Source organism: Miscanthus floridulus, chromosome 1 (assembly GCF_019320115.1).
Source record: "Miscanthus floridulus cultivar M001 chromosome 1, ASM1932011v1, whole genome shotgun sequence".
In the NCBI taxonomy this organism is placed as follows: domain Eukaryota; kingdom Viridiplantae; phylum Streptophyta; class Magnoliopsida; order Poales; family Poaceae; genus Miscanthus; species Miscanthus floridulus.
The window spans coordinates 21,320,358-21,341,502 of NC_089580.1; the positions used below are offsets into that span (position 1 = coordinate 21,320,358).

Sequence of the window (21,145 nt, forward strand, 5' to 3'; positions counted from 1 at the left end):
AGTTCTCAATTTCAAAATTTTAAATTCAATACATTTATTACAATAATAATGTATTGATGTTCAAACACATTGATTCCATCAGAAGAGAATCGTCAAATGGAAATGGGGCCACACAACCAGTAAGGTAAATTTTTCTCAAGTGCGGCTCTACAATATTTGTTGTCTAGAAAAGTTCTGCATTTGTTGTGGGCGCCCTGATAGCCGGTACCTCGGTGAATGGGGCGTGGTTGTATGCTGCCTGCCAGACAATTTGAAAGGGTTGGTTATAGCAAGTGCACGAAATCGAAGGCACTGGACAAGTAAGATTAAATTTAATCTTATTGAAAGCAAAAAGGGCAGGGATGACATGCTGATCCACGGACCACGGATGGGGTATTCACTGTGTCACTGAACCAGTATATGGAATCAGATCTGGGGCCTTCCGACTAGTGAAAACCAGACAGTTCTCCATTTTCAAATTTTCAATTCGGATACATTTATTACAAGATAATGTATTTGATGGTCAAAACACATTTATTCTGCCAAAAAGGGGTCATCAAATGGGGCAATACAACCACCAATTAATCCATATACTCGTAACAGCTGGTGCCTCGGTGACTACATCCTTGCAGCAGGAAGCTGCCCTGCAAAATCATAATGTTTGGAAAAAATGAACTAGTAAGCATGATATGGGAAGATGCACCTAACAGAACACTGGAAACGAGCAAGAAAGGTCATAGTACAACAGATGCAACAAAACATTTCGATACCAGAGCATAAAGTGCTCAGTAAGTGCAAATAAGCTTTAAAATCATACACAAAGTTGCCAAGTTAAGTTATAATAAAAGCTTAAGTGTATTAGGCATTTTGAACTAATTTATGGTTTTGCTAACTTGTAACTGTGACGGCCAGGCTAACTGGGTCACCGAATCTATTTGAATAGTTCCATCCAATACACGGCTTCTCTACAGCATCCAAAGGTTCAAAAAGTGTACTTAAAAAAGAATAAGGTTCTTCTTTGACAGAATAAAAGGGCGTACCCAGTGCAGAGAGCTCCCGCTCTGTGCAGGGTCTGGGGAAGGGTGTCGGTGGCAAGCCTTACCCTCGCCTGTACAATGCGAGGAGACCACGACTCGAACCTGGGACCTTCCGGTCACATGCGGTAAGACTACCGCTTGCACCAGGCCTTAAAAAAGAATAATGTTCTTCTTTGACAGAATACTGGCAGGAAAGAATAAGGTTCTATTAAATGGAACTTGACATGTTAATAGCATTCTCCGTTCTATAACAACCTCTGGTCGAAATGAAACAGTGCACTTCACAAAAAAAAACCACAGGTAGTTAAGGTTCTACTAAAATTGAATTCCGAGTGCCACAAACAGAAGTGGAAAGCAGCTGATAAGATTGATTTACCTGCACTATGAGCACCATTCTCTAGCATTCTGGAACATTCGCAGCCAAGGGCTGGGGCCACTCTTCTCAACCTGCCATTCCTTAGGATACCATGGATATTGCCACATCATGAAGCAACGCTCTGGATGCGGCATCATAGCCAGGTGCCTCCCATCAGGTGAGCAAAGGGCTGCTATACCTAGTGGAGAACCATTAGGATTGAAGGGATAAGTCTCAGTAATATTGTTATAATCATCACAATACCGCACAGGAGCCAGATTAGACTTCACAACAGTAGCTAGAATATTTTCATCTGGGAAGAAAGCTCTTCCCTCGCCATGAGCACTCCAAACACCCAAGGTGGAACCTTCCATCCCTTTGAACATAATAGCAGGAGAATCGCCAATGGACACACTGGTAAACCGGCACTCAAAACGACCAGATTCATTGTGAATAAACCTCGGCTGGGACAAATCACCACCTGTACCAAGAGAACCTCCAACACCTGACCCTGGCACCCAGCCAAGAAGAGCCATAAGCTGACAACCATTGCATACTCCAAGGCTAAACGTGTCTGGCCTGTGGTAGAAGTCCTGGAATTGCTGAATGAGGGGTTGGTTAAACCTGATTGATGCAGCCCAGCCTTTCGCTGAATCCAGCACATCTGCATAGCTGAAACCACCAACAAACGCAATCCCTCGGAACTCCTTGAGAGAAGACTTCCCAGCCAAGAGGTCTGACATAGTAATATCCCATGGTTCAAATCCAGCAGCGTGGAATGCAGCAGCCATTTCCCTGTCCCCATTGCTCCCTTCTTCACGAATGATGGCAACCTTTGGTTTCGAGGAAGCAGTCAACAGTTTCCCATCTGTGAATTTGGGGGTAAAAGACAGAGACCATGATGGTGATGTCCTGCATTTTAGTCCTTCTTTCTCAAGTTTGACACAAGATTTCAGACGTTGTAACTCCTCAAGCTGGAAGCTCGTTTCCTCCCACAGATCCCTGAGATCCGAAGTTTTTTCCTTGAGATGCAGATTGCCATCAACAAAAACTTCTATTTCTGGTAAGCTAGTAACTTCTCCAATAACATTAGCAGAAATGCCTGCTATTTCAAGCTTTTGCTTCACGATGTTGAGATATTTCGAGTGTACTTCAATAATGAGGCCAAGCTCCTCTGCAAAAAGTCCTTCAATAAGGCTCCTATCTTCTAAGTCTATGTCGAGCTTAAAACCACAGTTACCAGCAAATGCCATCTCAAGAACACTCACAATAAGGCCACCATCGCTTATGTCATGGCCTGCTGAAATAAGACGTTCACTGAGCAATTCCTGAATGGCCTCAAATACCTTCTTCAAGTACAGAACATCATCAATGTCCGGGCAGTCATTTCCAATTTGATCAAATGCTTGTGCAAGAGCAGAACCACCGAGACGGCGATTTCCTTTAGCAAGATCAATATGCAGAAGAATTCCATCCTTGCCGAGCTTCAAATCAGGGGTTACTGTCAATGTTATATCAGGACATGTCACGTAAGTACTGATGACCAGATTTCCAGGAGCCTTGACGACTTCACCATCACACTGAGCTGCCATGGAAAGACTGTCCTTTCCCCCATCTATTGCAATACCAAGTTCAATCATGCAGTCAGCCAATGCAACAGCTGCATCATACATATCTGCACCTTCGCCATCAAGCTTTGCAGCGTACATCCAATTCCCGCTTGCTTTGACATCAGCAAGTGATGTAACCTTAGCCCAAACAAGATTAGTCAAGGCCTCCCCAACAGCAAGTCTGGCCATGGCCTTAGGATTAAGCAAACCCTTTATTGGTTGTTCTCCAATGCTGCAAGCACCACCTGTTAGGTCTGTGTACGTCTGTGCAATCACAGCCACATCAGCAAGCGGGAGTTGGAGAGGCCCAACTGTCTGCTGTTGTGCAACAAGACCTGTCACACACCTATCAACCTTAGTGGTCAAGAAACGTTTTGAACACACGGATGGGAGCCTTAATACTCGCTTCAGAGCATCTAGTAGTGTCACCCCAGGTGCAATGTCTAAAGGCTCTGTGACTTGAGAAACACGCCTGAACTCGAAGGTCTTCTGAGGCATATCTCCTAAAACCTTTTCAAGCTCAAGTTCTTCAACAGGGGTTGGAGGAGGGAGGCCATTCAGCTTGGAATGCTCCACAGCAGCGCTATCAATCAACACAATTTTTCCACAGCCATCAATTTTCCCAATGACAGCCATTGAAACTCTTTCCCTCTCACAAAGCGATTCTAACAGGCTTCTGCTCTCAGGTTTCACAAGTAGTGCATCCTGTTCCTGGTACTCAGCACCCCATATCTCCAAGACCGACAATGTATGATCACCAACAACAATTGAACGGATATCAATTTCAGCTCCCTTGGGATATATTATTTCCTTCACAACATTACAATTTCCTCCTGCACCCTGATCATGAATGCTGATGATAGGATTGCTCTGTCCCATTTCTGCACATGCCCTGACTACACGATACAATTTCTGTGCCATCTCAGCATCTCCACGCTGTACTGCGTTGAAATCAAGCTCTGCATCGTTCTGGCCACTAACCATACTCGAGGCAGCACCACCGCCCATACCAATTCTGTACGCTGGACCACCAATCTTCACAACTAGCATGCCAATTTCTGGGTCACCCTTTGATATGTGTGCATGGTCAATTTGGCCTATAGCTCCACTGAACATTATAGGCTTCAACCATTCACGCCGCTCCCCATTTAGCAACCTCATCCCAAATGTTCTGGTATATCCCTGAATTAGAGGCTCACCGAACTTGTTCCCATAGTCAGATGCACCATCACTAGCATCAACAAGAATTTGCAATGGAGAGGCCAGATTCACTGGGTAAGAAAATGAAGGGTCCTCCCAGGGTGCATTTGAATTGTCAATTCGAAGATTACCAACACAGTAACCAGCAGTGGAAGCAACAACAAAAGAACCCTTCCCAGTGGCATGTGTGTCCCTTATACGGCCACCTGCACCCGTCTCAGCTCCAGGGTATGGTGCAACAGCGCATGGAAAGTTATGGGTTTCTGCTGTGAATAAAATATCTAGCTCACGCATGATAATGGATAATGGTGAAGTGAAACCCGGAATTGTTGGGCGCAGCTGATTTACTGGGAATCCTTTTATTGCACTTGAGTTATCCTTGAATCCGATGACAGAGTTATTGTGGTTGGCTTTCAGGGGACTCTTCACTAACTGGAACAAAGTGGTTGGCATGGTCTCTCCGTCTATTACAAGCTTTCCATTAAAAAACCAATGTCTGCTATGTTCGCTATTGGATTGTGCAATATCAAAAAGTTCCACGGTAGTTGGATTGCGTTTAATATCATCTCTGAAGAGGTGTGTATAGTAGTCAATATCCTGTTTGTCAAAAGCAAGTCCCATCTTCACATTTATTTCTTCCAATGCTTCTTCTCCCCTTTCAATGACTGGAACAACACGGACAGGTTCAGGAACTACGTCTGATTGAAATGATGTGAGCTTGTTGGGATAAATGCACTCTGTCATTCTATCATGAACCAATGCAGCGAATTCTTTGAGCTGACTTTCATCAAGTGGATCACTACCAGGCTCAAGGCGCAAAAGGTATCTTCTTGATCTCTCTAGTCGTGTCACTTCTACTAATGAGAGAGATTTACAAATTGAGACAGCATTGGTCGAGAATGCTGTTGAAAATGTCATCCGGGGACCAACCTCAACAATGACAGTACAAGAATTTCTAGATACTTCATCCTCCAGAAAGCTCCTAGTTTGCAACTTCTCAGGTTCATAAGTTTCTGCTAAGAGCCAATGAAGTGTTGAAAGCTTCTCAGGAGTGAGTGGATTGTCCAATTGAATGTTGAAGCACTGCTCAGTCAGTATATCAACAATATTAGCAGAAACCTTTGCCTTCACTTTCCTGAGCAGCTCCATGGTTTCACTTTCTTGAAGAAATGGTATACGGTACAAGTGAATAATTCCAACATCCAACGCAGTATCAGGTTTCTCAACTAATGGACTGTCAAACCCCTTGGATGCCACGGCCCCAGGAGATGACGACAATCGGATATTACGAGTCATAACTCTTTGTAGACGTGGCCAACAAATATGCTGTTGATGGAAGCAGTGTTGAGTCATTCGCAATCTTCTTGATCCAAGACTTCTCGCAGGAATTAAACCGCATCTTTTTCCCTATGTAGAGAACAAACATAAGAACAAGCTAATGCCAGCCAAAAATAAATTGTGTTATTTCATAGACTCTACCATATTTCCAGGAAAGCCTTCAGTCCGTAACAGATTGCTTGCCGTCATTTGGCCAGGTGATGCCATCCCAAACCAAAGGATTTTTATTTTTTATTTCTTGTCAAAAGAGAATGGGAGATCTGCATATCAATTGGGAACCAGGGTTATGTTGAATCAAGCGTGAAATTATAGAAGGGATGCAAAGATATAAGTGTACAAGAGATATGAGCATGCCGAAGCAAAGAAGATAAAACAATCATGACAGGAGATCATTTCTTTTGAACAAGTTCCTCAATTTATTTGTGACCCCAAAGATTACGGTGCCATCATTTCAAATGTCAGGAAGGTAGTGCTACTAATAAACTCATGCAAAACAGTTCCTCAAGTGAAAAATGTAGAGACATGATTAAAGAAAACTATTTCTACAGGCTCACCACGTTAGTGTGCTTCTATAGGTAAGTTCAAACTTCAAAGACTAGGACACTCTTAGCCTGAACACATTAACATCAAAGCACATTACACCATTGATTATTATTGCAAATAGTGACAAAAACTCTGCCTACTAATCAAAAGAAACTCTCTCTCCATTATTCATGTGATGCTACAACCTGTCTTCTGAATTGTTGTAAAATACAATTGCTATAGTAAACAGCACTGTTAAACCCTGAACCAAATTTACCAGCTAGTACAAGTACGCTGTGTACACCCAATACACATGCAAGCTGTCAAACATAGATGTTTCTAGATATACTGCATATATTATTGGTACCATATATTAGTAGCATAACAAAAGTGACTAGAGTTGTCTCACGAGTGACGACAGCGACATGTACATGGTTCAAAATATCTCGGTTTCAACTGCCAGGACGTCGGAACTCGGAACCAGTGGACACTAACCTCAGTACTTTTATCACTCCAAGCTGCTTTGATCAGTAGCCGAACCTCAAAAAAATAAAGTACTAGTAAACTAGACTTAGCTGCTACTAGTAGATAGTTACTCAGTACTCACCAAGTTGAAAAAAAAATCCGAAACAATGAAACGAACTCGAATGATCATAGAAGGACGTATTGGATTTGGATTCGATGGCTCTAGGCACAAAATAAACTCTCAGAAACAGTCGACCCAGAAAATATATGGAGATAGGGTTCCTTACCAACGAAAGACGCAGGAATCAACGAGCCAGTCGAGCCAGACGGGAAAAAGGACGAGTAGGACAACAGCACCGTGAAATGAACTCCTCGGAGGCGCGGACGGAACGCTCCACTCCGCTCCGCTCGGGCGCAGGCCGGGAGTGTTCCCCGGCGGCGCGCCGAATACGAGACAAGCTTGCGGGGAAGCAGGAGACGGAGAACTGGAGAAGCAGCCGCCGCCGCTGCGAGCGCGAGAGAAAAGGGGAGGAGAAAAAGGGAAGTCAAGATGCCTTCCGCACTCACGCACCACAACGCAATGTTATTGAGGTTACTGGGCCGGTCCTAACCAGCGTGGCCGCCGCCTGTCGGCCCATCGCAATGTTGTTGGGCCGCGTATTATAAGGGAATGAGCTGGAGCGCGTGGAGAGCGGGCCCGGCCGTTGCTTCAGTCACTGAGCTTTGACCTTTCCGCCGGCCCGGCCTACGATTGCAGTCACCTGATTTTTTTTCCACGGTGTTGATGATTCCATGAAAACTCTTGGTAAGACCACGTCCACCGCCGCGACTCAAAATAGAAGACTCATTTATTCTTTAGGTAGTGCTACAGGTAAATGATTCAATACTTTTTTTTTGTCTTCTCCTGATCCAAAAGACAACCCTTTCTATAAATGGGTCCTCAGGAGAGAGGATACTTAGATTTAGATTATGCCTCTCCTGTCATCCAAAATAGGTCTTCTATATATAGGTATCATGTTAAAAACTATAGATATTATGTTAGAGACCCATTTTAGGTTTCGATTCCGCAACGGGTCTCCTGTTGCGTACGCTGTGTCTCTCTGAGGTGCAGGCGAGGAGGACACTGCAGCACTGTGGGCGTTCAAGAGCAAGGGCAATGGAACAACCGCGAAACGGCCCCGGATCATACAAACTACTATAACCCGAGAAAGCTTCACGCGTACTTCACCGAGGATCTCGGGAAAATGGCACCCTATTTCCTGCGGACTACTGCCGTGATGCATGAACGTGTTTTCCCCTCACCGGCCGCGCTTATATATGCACATGCATGATGCATCCTCCGGCTTAGTTCATTGCGAACAAGCCAAGGAAGGAGCCCAAGCCCAACCAAAAAGATCTAGCTAGAGATCATCACTTCCCCGACGAGTCGGTGTCTGCTGGTACTCCTACGTTGCTGTGCCCATTGGCATGGGTGTCCACGCTACACCGTCGTGTTCGATGCACACGCGCAGGTTGCTGCTGGTCATGGCGCTCGTGACCTTCTTGGCGATCACGGCGACACAGGGTGCGAGGCTGGGACCACTGGCGGGGCCGCTCGGGCTCGGGGGCGCGGGCGCGACGAGGACGAGGAGGTCGGTGGTGGACGCCACCACGCAGCGCAGGCCATCGTGCTGCACCCATGATCGCAACACGGAGGCGGGGGGCAGCTCGTGCTGCCCACCGACGACGCTGATGAGGCCAACCCCATGATAGCACTCGATCGAGATGCCAAACGCACAACCATCTGTCTCCCAGATGTTCTGTAAAACTACTAGCACTACCTGGTATACAGTAACTTGCTCGTCCGTCTCTTGATCCATTTGTATTTGTATTTGGTTGGTTTCAGTGTCATTAACAGGTTTGTTTGCATATATTGGTTCCAGCGTACTGGAGTATCAATTTGCACGAAAACTCCATTCGATGAGTAACAAAGAGCCTTACTACAGCATAGGAGTACTAAATGGGTTGTGAAAAGTCGTACACGTGCCTGTAATTTCAATTCAAAGAAGGTTTCTCCCGTTGTCGTGCAAATTCAATCTACCTTTAAGAATGAGTGAATGAATTCAGCGTTGTTACTTGTAGTTGTAGCACAATGTGGTTGTCTAATAAACCTAAACTACTCCAATATATCATGTCTCATGGGGAATTATCGTTTTTGTGTATGTTTGGGATTGAAGGGCTAGCAATTGTGACAATAAAATGGAATCGTTTGTTTCGCCGGATAGATAGAATTAATCCACCGGAATACGCGTAAAATTCACACATTATACAAGTGGAACAGATTTGGTTAATTTTATAGGAATCACAATTGCATGGGCTATAAAAATTTATTCGTTTCAAAAAAAAAAGGCACACGGTTTTCTTAAGAACATGCTACGTGAGCCTGAGATGGCATGACAAAAAGAGACTATCAAGATTTTGGTTATGTTCTGCACTACTTCAGCAGTACTTTTTAGCGAGTCAATATTATTTTTCTCTCACAACATTTCAGTATTAATATCAGCATAACTCAAATTTCAGCGAAACTACGAGGGGGCTTTTAAATTCCGAGAGCCACCCTATAGAATCAGAAATTGGAAAATTCTCTTTCCCAGAATAGCAGGATGACAGACCCCATTCTCGTGTCATCATCACTCATCACCGTCTTCTCAAAATGCCAAAGAAATCCTTTAAATAAAACCATTATTACAAAAAAAAACGATTTAGAAGCACATAATAAACGCGACCGGAAAAGGGTAGTATTCTTCTCTGCGCCCGTTACTCCTCCCCCGCCTCCGCTCCTCGCCGCCGCGCGGCGCGGCGACGCCCGATCCTAAGGTTCGCGAGGGGGCTCCCGTCGCCTCCTCGCCGTGCGCCGCACCGTCCCCCGCCACCGACGCCGCCGCTTCCCATGTCGCTCCGATCCGGCGGCCGCCAGCTATCCTTCGAGCTCCTCGCGGGCGACCTCACCGCCGACGACGCGGACGACATCTCCCCGCGCTCCCTGCCGGACACCACTTCAGATGGCCAGCGCCGGCGCAGGAGGCGGTCCAAGCGCAAGCGTGGGTTCCGGAGCCCCCCGATCGACGAGGCGGCCTCGGAGGGGGAGCAGCAGCCGCGCGTGGAGGGCGGCGGCGACTCGGCCGCGGCGTTCAGGGTCCCGGATCTGAGGTCGACTGCGGAGACGGTGTGCGAGGGCTCGGACGCCAAAATGTCTGCTGCGAGCTGCGTAACCTATGTTGGCGTGGAGCTGAGGCAGAGGAGCGTCTCCGGGGCCGGGAGGGTGTTGGCGGCGTCCGCGGATGATGGCACCAGCAGCTGCGGCAGCAGCACGCGGGAGAGCGCATCAGCTGCTGCGGCGGCGGTGGCGGATGTGGCGGCCATGGCGTGGCGGCCTGAGGCGAATGGGGGCATGAAGAAGAAGCTGGAGAAGGAGTCGTCGCTGGATTGGGAGAAGTACATGAAGGATAATAGCAACATTCTCGGAGGTTCAGATCTCACTGTTCACTGTATGCTTTTTATTGTGATAATTTGATGGTCCTTTCACCACTCCTCGTTCTAGACAACACATTGTAAGGAATTTCTTAGACGATTTCGCTTCATTTCTGTGATATGAACAAAGTAGAACATGATGCTGCCTGTGAAGTTTGTTGCATCCTAGAATTAGAGCATTAGGCTGGAAAGACGGTCACAGTCTGAAATACTAATTGCTGGTCCATTCTTGGTGGATTTTCATATCTGACTAAATCTGGGAGATCTGATCCAAAACAGAATAATTATTTTAGTGGACCAATTTTCATTGCACTAGTAGATTCAAATTCAATTCTAATTTAGTAGCGTGCTATTGTATATTGAGTCAACAAGCCCTATATATGCATATTCACACCTCTATAAACCATTTGCTGTTGCAGAAGTTGAGCGCCTTGACAATTCACCATTCAGATATTTCCTTGGGGAACTATATGGTGGCAATTCACTAAGAAGCACAATTGCAGTGGGCAATGAGAAGAAGCGACAGCGGGTGTACAACACTATGTTTCATGTCCCATGGAGATGTGAGCGGGTATGCATCTGCACTTCTAATGGCAATACTTGTGGTACACCTCATGCATGTGATTTGAACTTTCGAGTATTGATGCTGTTCTAGCTTATTATCTTGCTTGATGTCAGGCATTGCAGGAAAATGGATCCAATATGCAAGAGTTATTCACAATTTGACATTTTTTAAATAATTAATTTTGCATGTTGATGAAACCAATAACTCACCATGTACTTTTGACTGAACATTCATGAATGAATTTGTTATGATAGGCCGCACATATCAACGGAAGACCAGCGGCTGAGAAGGAAGCCTAGGCTAAAATAAGTTATAGTTTGTTAGCATGCGAGTGATTTTAGGAGATTTGGTTATTGCCTTGTAAACACTCGGTCTATATGGCCTAACTTGCGATTAAGGATTGGTTAGCCTGGGATTGAGATTCATTCTCCCCTGGGCCCCCGGGCATCACTGTTCACCGTCATCTTTGTGTCGACCTCGCCCCAAACCCTCGACTGCAGCACGGCGCCGTCGCGCCGCCGCCCTACCAAGCCACGGCTCGCCTTCTCCCCTCCATACTTCCTCCGCAGTAAGGTGCGCCGTACCAACCTGGTATCAGAGATGTCCTCTGGTTCTGGGACTCCGTCGGTGTCCGTGACCTCCTCCACCACTGTTCCGCCCACCTCCGGCGCACCCGCACCGGCGGCCACATCCGCTGCCCTTGTGCCAGCCATACCACCAAACGTCTCCCTCCCACCTCCCCCGCCCGCCTCCTCTGATGTCATCGCTGCTGCCCTCTACGGCCTCCAGCAGCAGCTGCACCTCCAGTTCGGCGCCATCAACGCGCGACTCGCTGCTCTCGAGGGCCACACACCCTCGCCGCCACCCGCGTTGCTCCCGTTCGGCCTTCCCGCATACGGCGGCGTGCCTCCGCTGCCGGCACCTACTTCCGGCGGTGTGCCACTCCTCACGGCGTCCGGCGTCGTCACGTCGGCACCACCCGCGGCGCCACAGATTTTTCCATCTGTGCCTCCACCCATGCCCATGTTCTCCTCCTCTGTGCCGCCCTCCACCACCACCACCACCACCATACCCTCGGGACCCATCCCGATCACACAGATCAACTTCCCACATTCACCCTCCCCGCTGCCACCATTGTCATCCATCATGCAGGCCCCGGTGGACTCCTCTGCCAGGCACAGCCCTCCACCGCAAACCCACATCCCACCGGCACCGGAGGGCCACACCGTGCCGCGTTACCAAAAACTTTCGTTTCCGACTTATGACGGCGAAGTGGAGCCGCTGGGGTGGTTGAATAGGTGTGAGAAGTTCTTCCGTGCCCAGCGAACTCCGGATATCGACCGCGTCTGGTACGCGTCCTACCACATGAAAGGCACGGCGCAACAGTGGTACCTCGTGCTTGAGCGCGATGCCGGCGAGCCCACTTGGAACGAGTTCAAGATCCTCTGCCATAACAGGTTCAGGCCGCCAATCAGCACCAACCATTTGGCGGACTTGGCGCGTCTGCCGTTCACCTCGACGGTCGAAGAGTACCTGAAGGCGTTCCAGGCGCGCCTCGCTCACGCTGGTCCCCTGGCGCCCCTTCAGCGGGCCCAGCTCTTCATGGGCGGACTGCCTGAGGCCCTTCGCGTCGACGTGGAGCTCCACGAGCCCCAGGATCTCCAGCGGGCGTTGCGTCTGGCCAGGGCGTACGAGCGCCGGAACGCACCGGCGACACTCGCGCTCCCCGCACCACCCCCCCGACCACCACGCCGTGCGCTTCCAGCGCCTGGAGCCGGCCAGCCCGCGCCACATGCGGCGCCGACGTCGTCGTCCACGACACCGCGTCTATTCAAAAAGCTCACACCTGACGAGATGGCTGCTCGCCGCAAGCAGGGGCTGTGTTACAATTGCGACGAACCTTATGTGCGCGGCCATAAGTGCACGCGGCTGTTCTTCCTGGAGGCGGCTGACTACACGGTGGACGAGCCGGACGACGTCGACGACACCCAGGCGCCCACCGACGCCACGGCCGTGGCGCCCACGACGTACGACCCCGATGCCCCCTTGATCTCCTTATCGGCGATCACGGGCGTCCGCACGGAGGACACGATGCAATTGCGCGTGCAAGTTGGCGCGCACGAGTTCACGACGTTGCTCGACAGTGGGTCTACCCACAACTTCATCAGCTCAGCGGCGGCGCGCCGCATCGGCCTTCACTTCAAGGAAGCGGGGGGCGCCCATGTCGTCGTGGCGAACGGCGACCGTGTCGCTTGCCGGGGCCTCGCCCGCGACGTCGCCCTCCGGATCGGCAACGAGCACTTCGCGGTGGATTGTTTTTCCATCCCTCTGGACTGCTACGACATGGTCTTGGGGATCGCCTGGCTGCGTACCCTGGGGCCCGTCCTCTGGGACTTTGACGAACTCCGCATGGAGTTCACACGCCACGGCCGCTGGGTGCTGTGGAAGGGCATCGGCTCGACGCGCACCGCCACTCCGCCGACGGGACGCCTTCATTCCGGCCGCCTCTACTCTGCCAAAGGCACCGAGCCGGCCCTGCTCGAGCGGCTGCTGGACGCGTATGCGGACGTGTTCGCCGCGCCCACGGGCCTCCCTCCGGCGCGGCCCTGTGACCACCGAATCCACCTCAAGCCGGCCACAGAGCCCGTTGCCGTTCGACCATACCGATACCCCCAATTGCAGAAGGATGAATTGGAGAAACAGTGCGAGGACATGCTGCAGCAGGGCATCATTAGGCCCAGTACATCGCCATTTTCCGTACCGGTACTCCTCGTCAAGAAGCAGGACAGTACATGGCGCTTTTGCGTTGACTACCGGGCGCTCAATGCAGCGACAGCGAAGGACAAATTCCCCATCCCGGTGGTGGAGGAGCTCCTCGACGAACTCCATGGCGCGAAGCTCTTCACCAAGCTTGACCTCCGATCGAGGTATCATCAAGTTCGTGTGCACCCCGAGGACGTGGCCAAGACGGCGTTCCGCACTCACCATGGCCATTTCGAGTTCTTGGTCATGCCATTCGGCCTCTCCAACGCGCCATCGACATTTCAAGCACTAATGAATTTTGTGCTCAAGCCTTTCCTTCGCAGGGGCGTCCTTGTGTTCTTCGACGACATCCTCGTCTACAGCGCTTCCTGGACCGAGCACCTGCAGCTGCTTCGAGCGGTCCTCAGCGTCCTCCGCGAGCATCGTCTCCACATTAAGCGCTCAAAATGCTCCTTCGCCACGCCATCGGTCCAGTACCTCGGCCATGTCATCACGGCGGACGGCGTGGCCATGGACAGTACCAAGGTGGCGGTTGTGCAGTCCTGGCCGCAACCACGGTCGGTCCGAGGCCTGCGCGGCTTTCTCGGCCTCGCCGGGTACTACCGGCGGTTCATCAATAACTACGGCTCCATCGCGGCGCCGTTGACACAGCTGCTGCGCAAGGAGGCTTTCTCTTGGACCGAAGCCGCTACGACGGCGTTCGCAGACCTCAAAGCTGCGCTATCCACTGCGCCCGTGTTGCACCTGCCCGATTTCTCCACGGAGTTCGTCGTCGATTGCGATGCGTCGGGGTCCGGCTTCGGGGCAGTCTTGCACCAGGGAGCCGGCCCCATCGCGTTCTTCAGCAGGCCCTTCGCCGCGCGTCACCTGCAGGCCGCGGCTTATGAGCGCGAGCTCATCGGCCTTGCGTAAGCAGTCCGCCATTGGCGCCCCTATCTTTGGGGTCGCGCCTTTGTGGTGCGGACAGATCACTATGCATTGAAGTTTATGCTGGATCAAAGGTTGTCAACGATCCCGCAACACCATTGGGTTAGCAAGTTGATGGGATTCGATTTTCGGGTGGAGTATCGCTCGGGCCGCCTGAACGTCGTCGCGGACGCGCTCTCGCGCAGAGACGGCGACGCACCGCTCCTGGCCCCCCCTCGCGCTGGCGGATCAGCATGCGCGGGAGGCTTCCCTGCCGGCGTTCCAGCTCTTCGACGACCTCCGGCGCGAGATCGACGCCTCGCCCGAGCTCCACACGCGCCGCGACGCCATGGCGGCTGGTGACCACGGCGCCGATTGGCGCGTCCACGACGGCCTGCTGCTACGCGACGGCCGCGTGTTCGTGCTAGCGTCGTCAACGGTCCTGGACGACGTACTGCACCTGGCCCACACGGGGGGCCACGAAGGCATCCAGAAGACGCTGCAGCGCCTCCGCTCAGAGTTCTACGTCGACCACGATCGGCGTGTCGTCCGCGAGTTCGTTCGCTCGTGCGCGACATGCCAACGCAACAAAACGGAGGCGCTGCACCCGGCGGGTCTCCTCCAGCCCCTCCCTGTGCCGTCGCGCATATGGGCGGACATCTCCATGGACTTCGTGGAGGCCCTTCCTAAGGTACATGGCAAAAGTGTCCTCACAGTGGTTGACAGGTTCTCGAAGTTCGCCCACTTCATTCCCTTGGGCCACCCGTACACGGCGTCGTCCGTGGCCCAAGCTTTCTTCGCGGAAGTGGTGCGCCTGCATGGGTTCCCGGAGTCAATTGTGAGTGACCGGGACCCGGTCTTCACGGGCCATGTGTGGCGGGACCTGTTCCGCCAAGCTGGCGTGAAGTTGCGCATGAGCACGGCATTCCATCCGCAAACGGATGGACAGTCTGAGGCAGTGAACAAGACCATCGCCATGTATCTTCGCTGCCTCACCGGCGATCGTCCCCGCGACTGGCTGGAGTGGCTTCCGTGGGCCGAGTACTGCTACAACACTTCATACCACTCGGCCCTCCGGACGTCGCCCTTCACCGTGGTCTATGGCCGCGAGCCGCCAGAGCTGCTGCCCCACGCGCCGGGACGCCCGCGTACAGACGCCGTCGATACGCTGTTCGCAGACCGCGACGAGTTCCTGGCCGAGGTGCGTTCGCGCCTTCTACAGGCCCAAGAATATGCTCGTCGTCACTACGACGCCAAGCATCGCCCCCTGGAGTTCGCCGTGGGGAACTGGGTGTGGCTGCGCTTGTTACACCGACCTACCCAGTCCTTGGAGCCAACCAGCCACGGCAAGCTCGGTCCGAAGTACGCCGGGCCGTACAAGATCGTTGAACGCGTCGGCACGGTGGCCTATCGTCTTCACCTGCCAGACGGAGCTCGCATTCACGATGTTTTTCATGTAGGGGTGCTCAAGCCTCTGCGCGGGCCTCCGCCGTCGTCGGTGCCTGCGCTGCCTCCTCTCCGACATGGTCGCCCTCTACTTCGTCCCGGCCGCGTGCTGCGCGCCAGCCTGCGACGCGGTGTGTGGCATGTGCTGGTGCAGTGGGCCGACATGCCCCCGTCCGATGCAACCTGGGAGCCGGTCGACGAGTTCCGCGCTGCGCACCCCTCCTTTCAGCTCGAGGACGAGCTGTTCGCCGAGGGGGGGAGAGATGTTATGATAGGCCGCACATATCAACGGAAGACCAGCGGCTGAGAAGGAAGCCTAGGCTAAAATAAGTTATAGTTTGTTAGCATGCGAGTGATTTTAGGAGATTTGGTTATTGCCTTGTAAACACTCGGTCTATATGGCCTAACTTGCGATTAAGGATTGGTTAGCATGGGATTGAGATTCATTCTCCCCTGGGCCCCCGGGCATCACTGTTCACCGTCATCTTTGTGTCGACCTCGCCCCAAACCCTCGACTGCAGCACGGCGCCGTCGCGCCGCCGCCCTACCAAGCCACGGCTCGCCTTCTCCCCTCCATACTTCCTCCGCAGTAAGGTGCGCCGTACCAGAATTCTTGTCCTGGTTTGGGTATTGATAGGCGAAAATGTATATTGACTTAAAAAAGGGTAGAATGTGCTGTGATGAACTTCATACTTGGTTATGTGTGTACTTAACATGTTTCAGGAGTTATTATGCACTTGTTTGTGTGATGAGAGAGATGTTTGATAATGGTAAAATGCTGCAGCTAATTGTCGCAGGATTCTTCGTCTGCTTGGATTCCTTTCTGTCGTTGCTTACAATTATGCCTGCACGAATTGTCATTACCATCTGGCGGGTGCTGAAGACCAGGTCGGTTTGCAGTTTTACTGTAAATTAAATGAAGTATGTTCTAGTATTTTAATTATTTATTGCATGAAACAAATTTAGACTGAACTGTTGTTTAGCAACATATTGGTAGTGCGGAGACATTCTGTGATATATGATTGTAGATTCTGATTAAGCTTGATGTTGTCTTATATGATGTTCATAAAAAGTTAACTCTTAGTGATATAATTTTTATTTTAGATAATTGCACCTAAACATTACTTGTTGAGCCAGTCTTAGGGTACCTGTTCTGGTTCTGGTTGGGAAGCTTCTGCTTAAGCTAGTTAACCTTGCTCATAGATCTTATCACATAAACCTAGTACTCTGTTGTGGTGAAAACTTAATGCACTTTGACCATAGCTTTCTGATAAGCTAGTTTCTATTGGATGTCTAACCCAACAATGGGAGCTATAGTACATTTGGGATTTACAAGTATGATTTACTTTTTAGTATATTAACTTTTTTTTAGAGAACTTGCATATGGGAACTTACTTTCTAGTTAAGATAATCTCAGTTTGAAATGCAGCGGTGGCTATCTGAAAGAAATTGAGCTCCTTGTACAGTACATGATTTACTTTGAGAGGAAATATGAACCATGGAATAATTGCATAAGTAGAGATAAACTGCTTCGAAGCAATACTTCACAACACAAGGCAAAAGTATTATTTGTTTTGCCTTTTCCAATCAAGTGTCTAGTTTATGCTTGGTATCCTCCATTGTCAATATTAGTTTACTGGGTAGATTGGCTTATATACTGATGTTCTTAGCATTTATTATAGTAAACTTTAGCAGTGCAAGAAACCACCAACATTATTTACTGTTTTACATCATTTCCTGTTCTGATGATCTACATGTTTGTAGTTGCGTCTTTTCTACCATTGACTTGTTTTTGCCAGCTTTAGTTTTCACAAAGGCACTCTTTCCCATTCAGTCCCTCTTTAGTGGACATATTAGATCATGTAATCATTTATCCAATGTATTTGTGACAGAAAGTTTCGGCGGCCAAATGCTGCTGATTTATCAGATTATGGATGTTTTGTAGTTCTAGCCCTTGGAGTTGCTTCTTTGCAAATGATAGGTTATCCCTCCCCCCCCCCCCCCCCCCCCCCCCCCCCCCCCTCTTCTTCTTTTTTTTGCTTGAACAAACGGACATTCTACGTATTTGATAATCCACCCACGATTATTCTTTTTTTGTGTCAGATATTAGCTTAATTTACCATGTCATTCGTGGTCAGGGCACGATCAAGCTTTATGTCGTATACAACGTACTAGAGGTGAGTATACTATTTATTTGAAGTATACATTTATTATTAATATTTGTGTGCTTGACCTGTGTTTTTGTTTTAGATCTTTGACAAACTCTGTCAATCATTCGGTGAGGATGTGCTGCAAGTTCTGTTCAACTCAGCTGAGGGGTTGTCAGCATGCTCGACAGATAATGTGACATTTGAACTGATGCGGTTCATTTTGGACGAGGCGATAGCCGTTGTTGCATTTGATATCCTTTTCTGCAGTTTGCATCAGTTAATTTCCCTTTAAATATTAGATGCAATTTGAATTAGAGCCAGATAAGATCATGGACACCTGACTGCCTAATGGTAAAGGTCACACACAATCTGGTGGTGAATCTAGTGATTACAATAGCAAAATTTTCAATTGAATATACAGTGGTATGGGTTTGCTTGACATCAATGTGCTCTGATTACATTGTAGATTTAATTGTATTATCGCTACTGCTGCTATTTTAATATAAACATAGAATTTTGAATTCCTTAACAAGTTGTACTTGTCCATTCATTTGTCTTGTTGGCTCAGGCGATCACCCTGTCAACATGTATTATTGCCCACAACAATGCATTATTGGCTCTACTGGTATCAAACAATTTTGCTGAGATAAAAAGTAATGTATTTAAGCGTGTTAGCAAAGAGAATCTTCATAGTTTGGTATACTATGGTGAGTGTGCTTATGATTTATGCGCATATTATTCCAAACAATGCGCTTTTGTATTTACTCTTTGGTTCTTTACTTACTGAGCTACTTGCTGTTTTCATCATCTTAGCCCCTTAACCATGTCAAAAAATGCTGAGTTGGACTTCATTAATGTTTATCTACATAGGCTTCTTTGCAAAAACTGAACCATCTACAAACAGCTTTTTGTATATTTTTATCAATGTAAGGTTCAAAACCATTTATGTTACACAGGATCTAAACACCTAGCTTCAGTCAGCAGTTTGATGGCAAAAATCAAAATATGTTCTCTAAATTCAATCATGATGTTCTAAATTTAGCAAACTTCATATTCACCTTTGTTCAATCTTACATGCTGTTCTTCTTGATAATTAATTCATATGAAGATGCAGCTTATTTGCTTATAACATTATAACTTGCAGACATCATTGAGCGATTTCACATCACGGCCTTTCTGCTATTTGTTCTTGCTCAAAATATCTTGGAAGCAGAGGGTCCATGGTTTGACAGCTTTCTTACTGTAAGTTTAGTATTCTTCCATTTTCAGTACCTCTAATGCAAAGATTTTTTTTTTATCAAATTGAAAACTCGTTCAAACATTTTGTTTATTATCACTGCAGAATGCGGCATTGGTTTTTTTGTGTGAAGTACTTATCGATGCTATCAAACATTCCTTCCTTGCAAAATTTAATGAGATAAAGCCAGTTGCTTATTCAGAGTTTTTGGAAGATCTTTGCAAGCAGGTGGGGCGCTGATGCTTATCTCGATTCTATCCGTATTTCAGGCTTAATGATGTGTGCCATTTGATACAATCATACAAAATGGATAACTAAGCAACGATTAGGTAGTTGAACATCTTCATCAAAAGTAAGAGGTACTTGATTATTATGAAGCTAAACTGTTAAAGAAAATTAAAACATACACGCACAAAAGCACAAAACAGTTTAATTTTGTTAAGTGACATGTACTTTGTGACGGCTGTACTATTGCTGCATTGCTTACTGGATTTCTGTGACCTTCCGGTTACCGCCTGTGACCGGAAGGTCCCGGGTTCGAGTCGCGGTCTCCTCGCATTGCACAGGCGAGGGTAAGGCTTGCCACTGACACCCTTCTCCAGACCCCACACAGAGCGGGAGCTCTCTGCACTGGGTACGCCCTTTTTTTTTCAGTGAATTCTCTGATGCTACTGTGTTACTGTATTCTATTAGGTATATTTCTCCTAATGCCAGTGTTTGCAAATTTGTTTTATATGTTAGGATGCATTTACTGAAAAGGTCAACTTGCCATTTGAACTGATGATTGACATGCATTGAGCATTAGTTTTCAATATATTCCAGGTCCTCCTTGGGGCACAGTTTCCCTGCTTTGATTGGTTGATCATACCAAAAGTTTGTGGCATTGAAGTTCGATTGCCCAGAATTTGAATATTATCCATTAAACCACCATTAATGACCATATTCTCTACAGATTTTGAATGACAAACCTGATGACCATAAGAAGGACCTAACATTCATCCCCCTTGCCCCAGCTTGTGTTGTAAGTACATGCCCAACTATCCATGCTCTATTGTGCCATGTTACATTGTACAGACTACTTACATGGAAAAAATGCCTTGTTTCTTTAGGTAATTCGTGTATTGACCCCGGTATATGCTACCCTCCTTCCTGCTGGCCCATTTATCTGGAGAATATTCTGGATTTTACTTTGGTCAGTTCTGACCTATTTTATGCTCGCCATATTCAAGATAATCGTGGGACTGATACTGCGCTGCCTTGCAAATTGGTATGTAAATCTACGGCTCACAAGAAAACAGCATGTGGATTGAGTACATGGCACCACAATTCTGGTGCTACTGTTACAACATCTCTGAGAAGACATTTTGCTGTGGTGCATGAAGTACAGCAAGCACTGCAGCTGCTGAGAGTTATATGACAGAAGTATTAGTATAGTACAGCACAGATGAATATTATAGTATCTTCTTCTAAGGGTTTTGTCGATTCAAGGAACAAATTAGTCCAATTTTGTGGTGTTTACGGTTTATTTCTGACCTCCGTTTGTGCATAGCTCAGCTTCATCCTAAATTATCTGCTGTCACCTAACCAAGATGTTCTGATCTGTCATGTAAGGCATGCTTATACATTTCCTTCAGAAAAAAAAAATCTCATATTTCGTGTTCCACATCAGCTCGACAAGATTGTTCGCATTGCCTCTGTTTTTGTGTGCTATTGTCTGGTGCATGTCATCGCGGTAAGATTTGTTCATTATCATTTTCCCAATGCACTAGCTTTGTTTTTTGCATAGTGTGGCACGTCCGAGTTTCATTACCACAAAGCCATAACTACAGGGTTTAATCGCACAACAACGTTAACAAGCTTACAGAATCACCAAACGCATAACAGATGCTAAGCTCTCGAGACAAATTACAGATTTTTTTTTTTTGGTACTTCAGGTCGGATCGAACCATGGATCAAAAATCATGATCCAAATCTACCTTTGACCACTGACGAGTTGGGTTAGACTTTTTTTTCAGATTGGGTAGATCTGGTAATCAGGTTGGGTGGGCCACGAACAGGTCTA

The 21,145-nt window shown here is 48.3% G+C and overlaps 2 protein-coding genes across 4 annotated transcripts; one reads left to right on the forward strand and one right to left on the reverse strand.

Annotated features, from left to right (window-relative positions):
- Positions 1–424: 424 nt before the first annotated feature.
- Positions 425–7,050, reverse strand: LOC136453542 (probable phosphoribosylformylglycinamidine synthase, chloroplastic/mitochondrial). Of its 3 annotated transcripts, XM_066454195.1 has the most exons (5): positions 6,794–7,050; positions 6,074–6,130; positions 5,661–5,779; positions 1,393–5,588; positions 425–623 (listed from the first exon to the last, which is right to left on the reverse strand). In XM_066454195.1, the coding sequence occupies exons 3-4, from the start codon at positions 5,724–5,726 to the stop codon at positions 1,398–1,400; spliced, it is 4,257 nt and encodes a 1,418-aa protein (XP_066310292.1). In that variant the 5' UTR covers positions 5,727–5,779; positions 6,074–6,130; positions 6,794–7,050; the 3' UTR covers positions 425–623; positions 1,393–1,397. The 3 variants fall into 3 exon arrangements, with proteins under 3 accessions (XP_066310292.1, XP_066310227.1, XP_066310353.1); XM_066454130.1 differs by lacking the exon at positions 6,074–6,130; XM_066454256.1 differs by lacking the exons at positions 6,074–6,130; positions 6,794–7,050 and adding an exon at positions 6,649–6,709.
- A 2,221-nt stretch (positions 7,051–9,271) lies between these two features.
- Positions 9,272–20,744, forward strand: LOC136475524 (protein POLLEN DEFECTIVE IN GUIDANCE 1-like). Its single transcript, XM_066473014.1, has 11 exons — positions 9,272–10,012; positions 10,436–10,587; positions 16,481–16,584; positions 17,589–17,677; positions 17,800–17,873; positions 17,947–18,097; positions 18,386–18,553; positions 18,991–19,088; positions 19,189–19,311; positions 20,036–20,104; positions 20,193–20,744. The coding sequence occupies exons 1-11, from the start codon at positions 9,436–9,438 to the stop codon at positions 20,391–20,393; spliced, it is 1,806 nt and encodes a 601-aa protein (XP_066329111.1). The 5' UTR covers positions 9,272–9,435; the 3' UTR covers positions 20,394–20,744.
- Positions 20,745–21,145: the final 401 nt, after the last annotated feature.

Coding starts and splice junctions, on each gene's coding strand:
- LOC136475524 (XM_066473014.1), top strand. CDS start 9,436: ATGTCGCTCCGATCCGGCGGCCGCCAGCTATCCTTCGAGCTCCTCGCG. Junction 10,013..10,435: donor TAATAGCAACATTCTCGGAG/GTTCAGATCTCA, acceptor TTGCTGTTGCAG/AAGTTGAGCGCCTTGACAAT. Junction 19,312..20,035: donor TGGAAGATCTTTGCAAGCAG/GTGGGGCGCTGA, acceptor TATTCTCTACAG/ATTTTGAATGACAAACCTGA.
- LOC136453542 (XM_066454130.1), bottom strand. CDS start 5,726: ATGGCATCACCTGGCCAAATGACGGCAAGCAATCTGTTACGGACTGAA. Junction 5,589..5,660: donor AAGGCTTTCCTGGAAATATG/GTAGAGTCTATG, acceptor TTCTCTACATAG/GGAAAAAGATGCGGTTTAAT.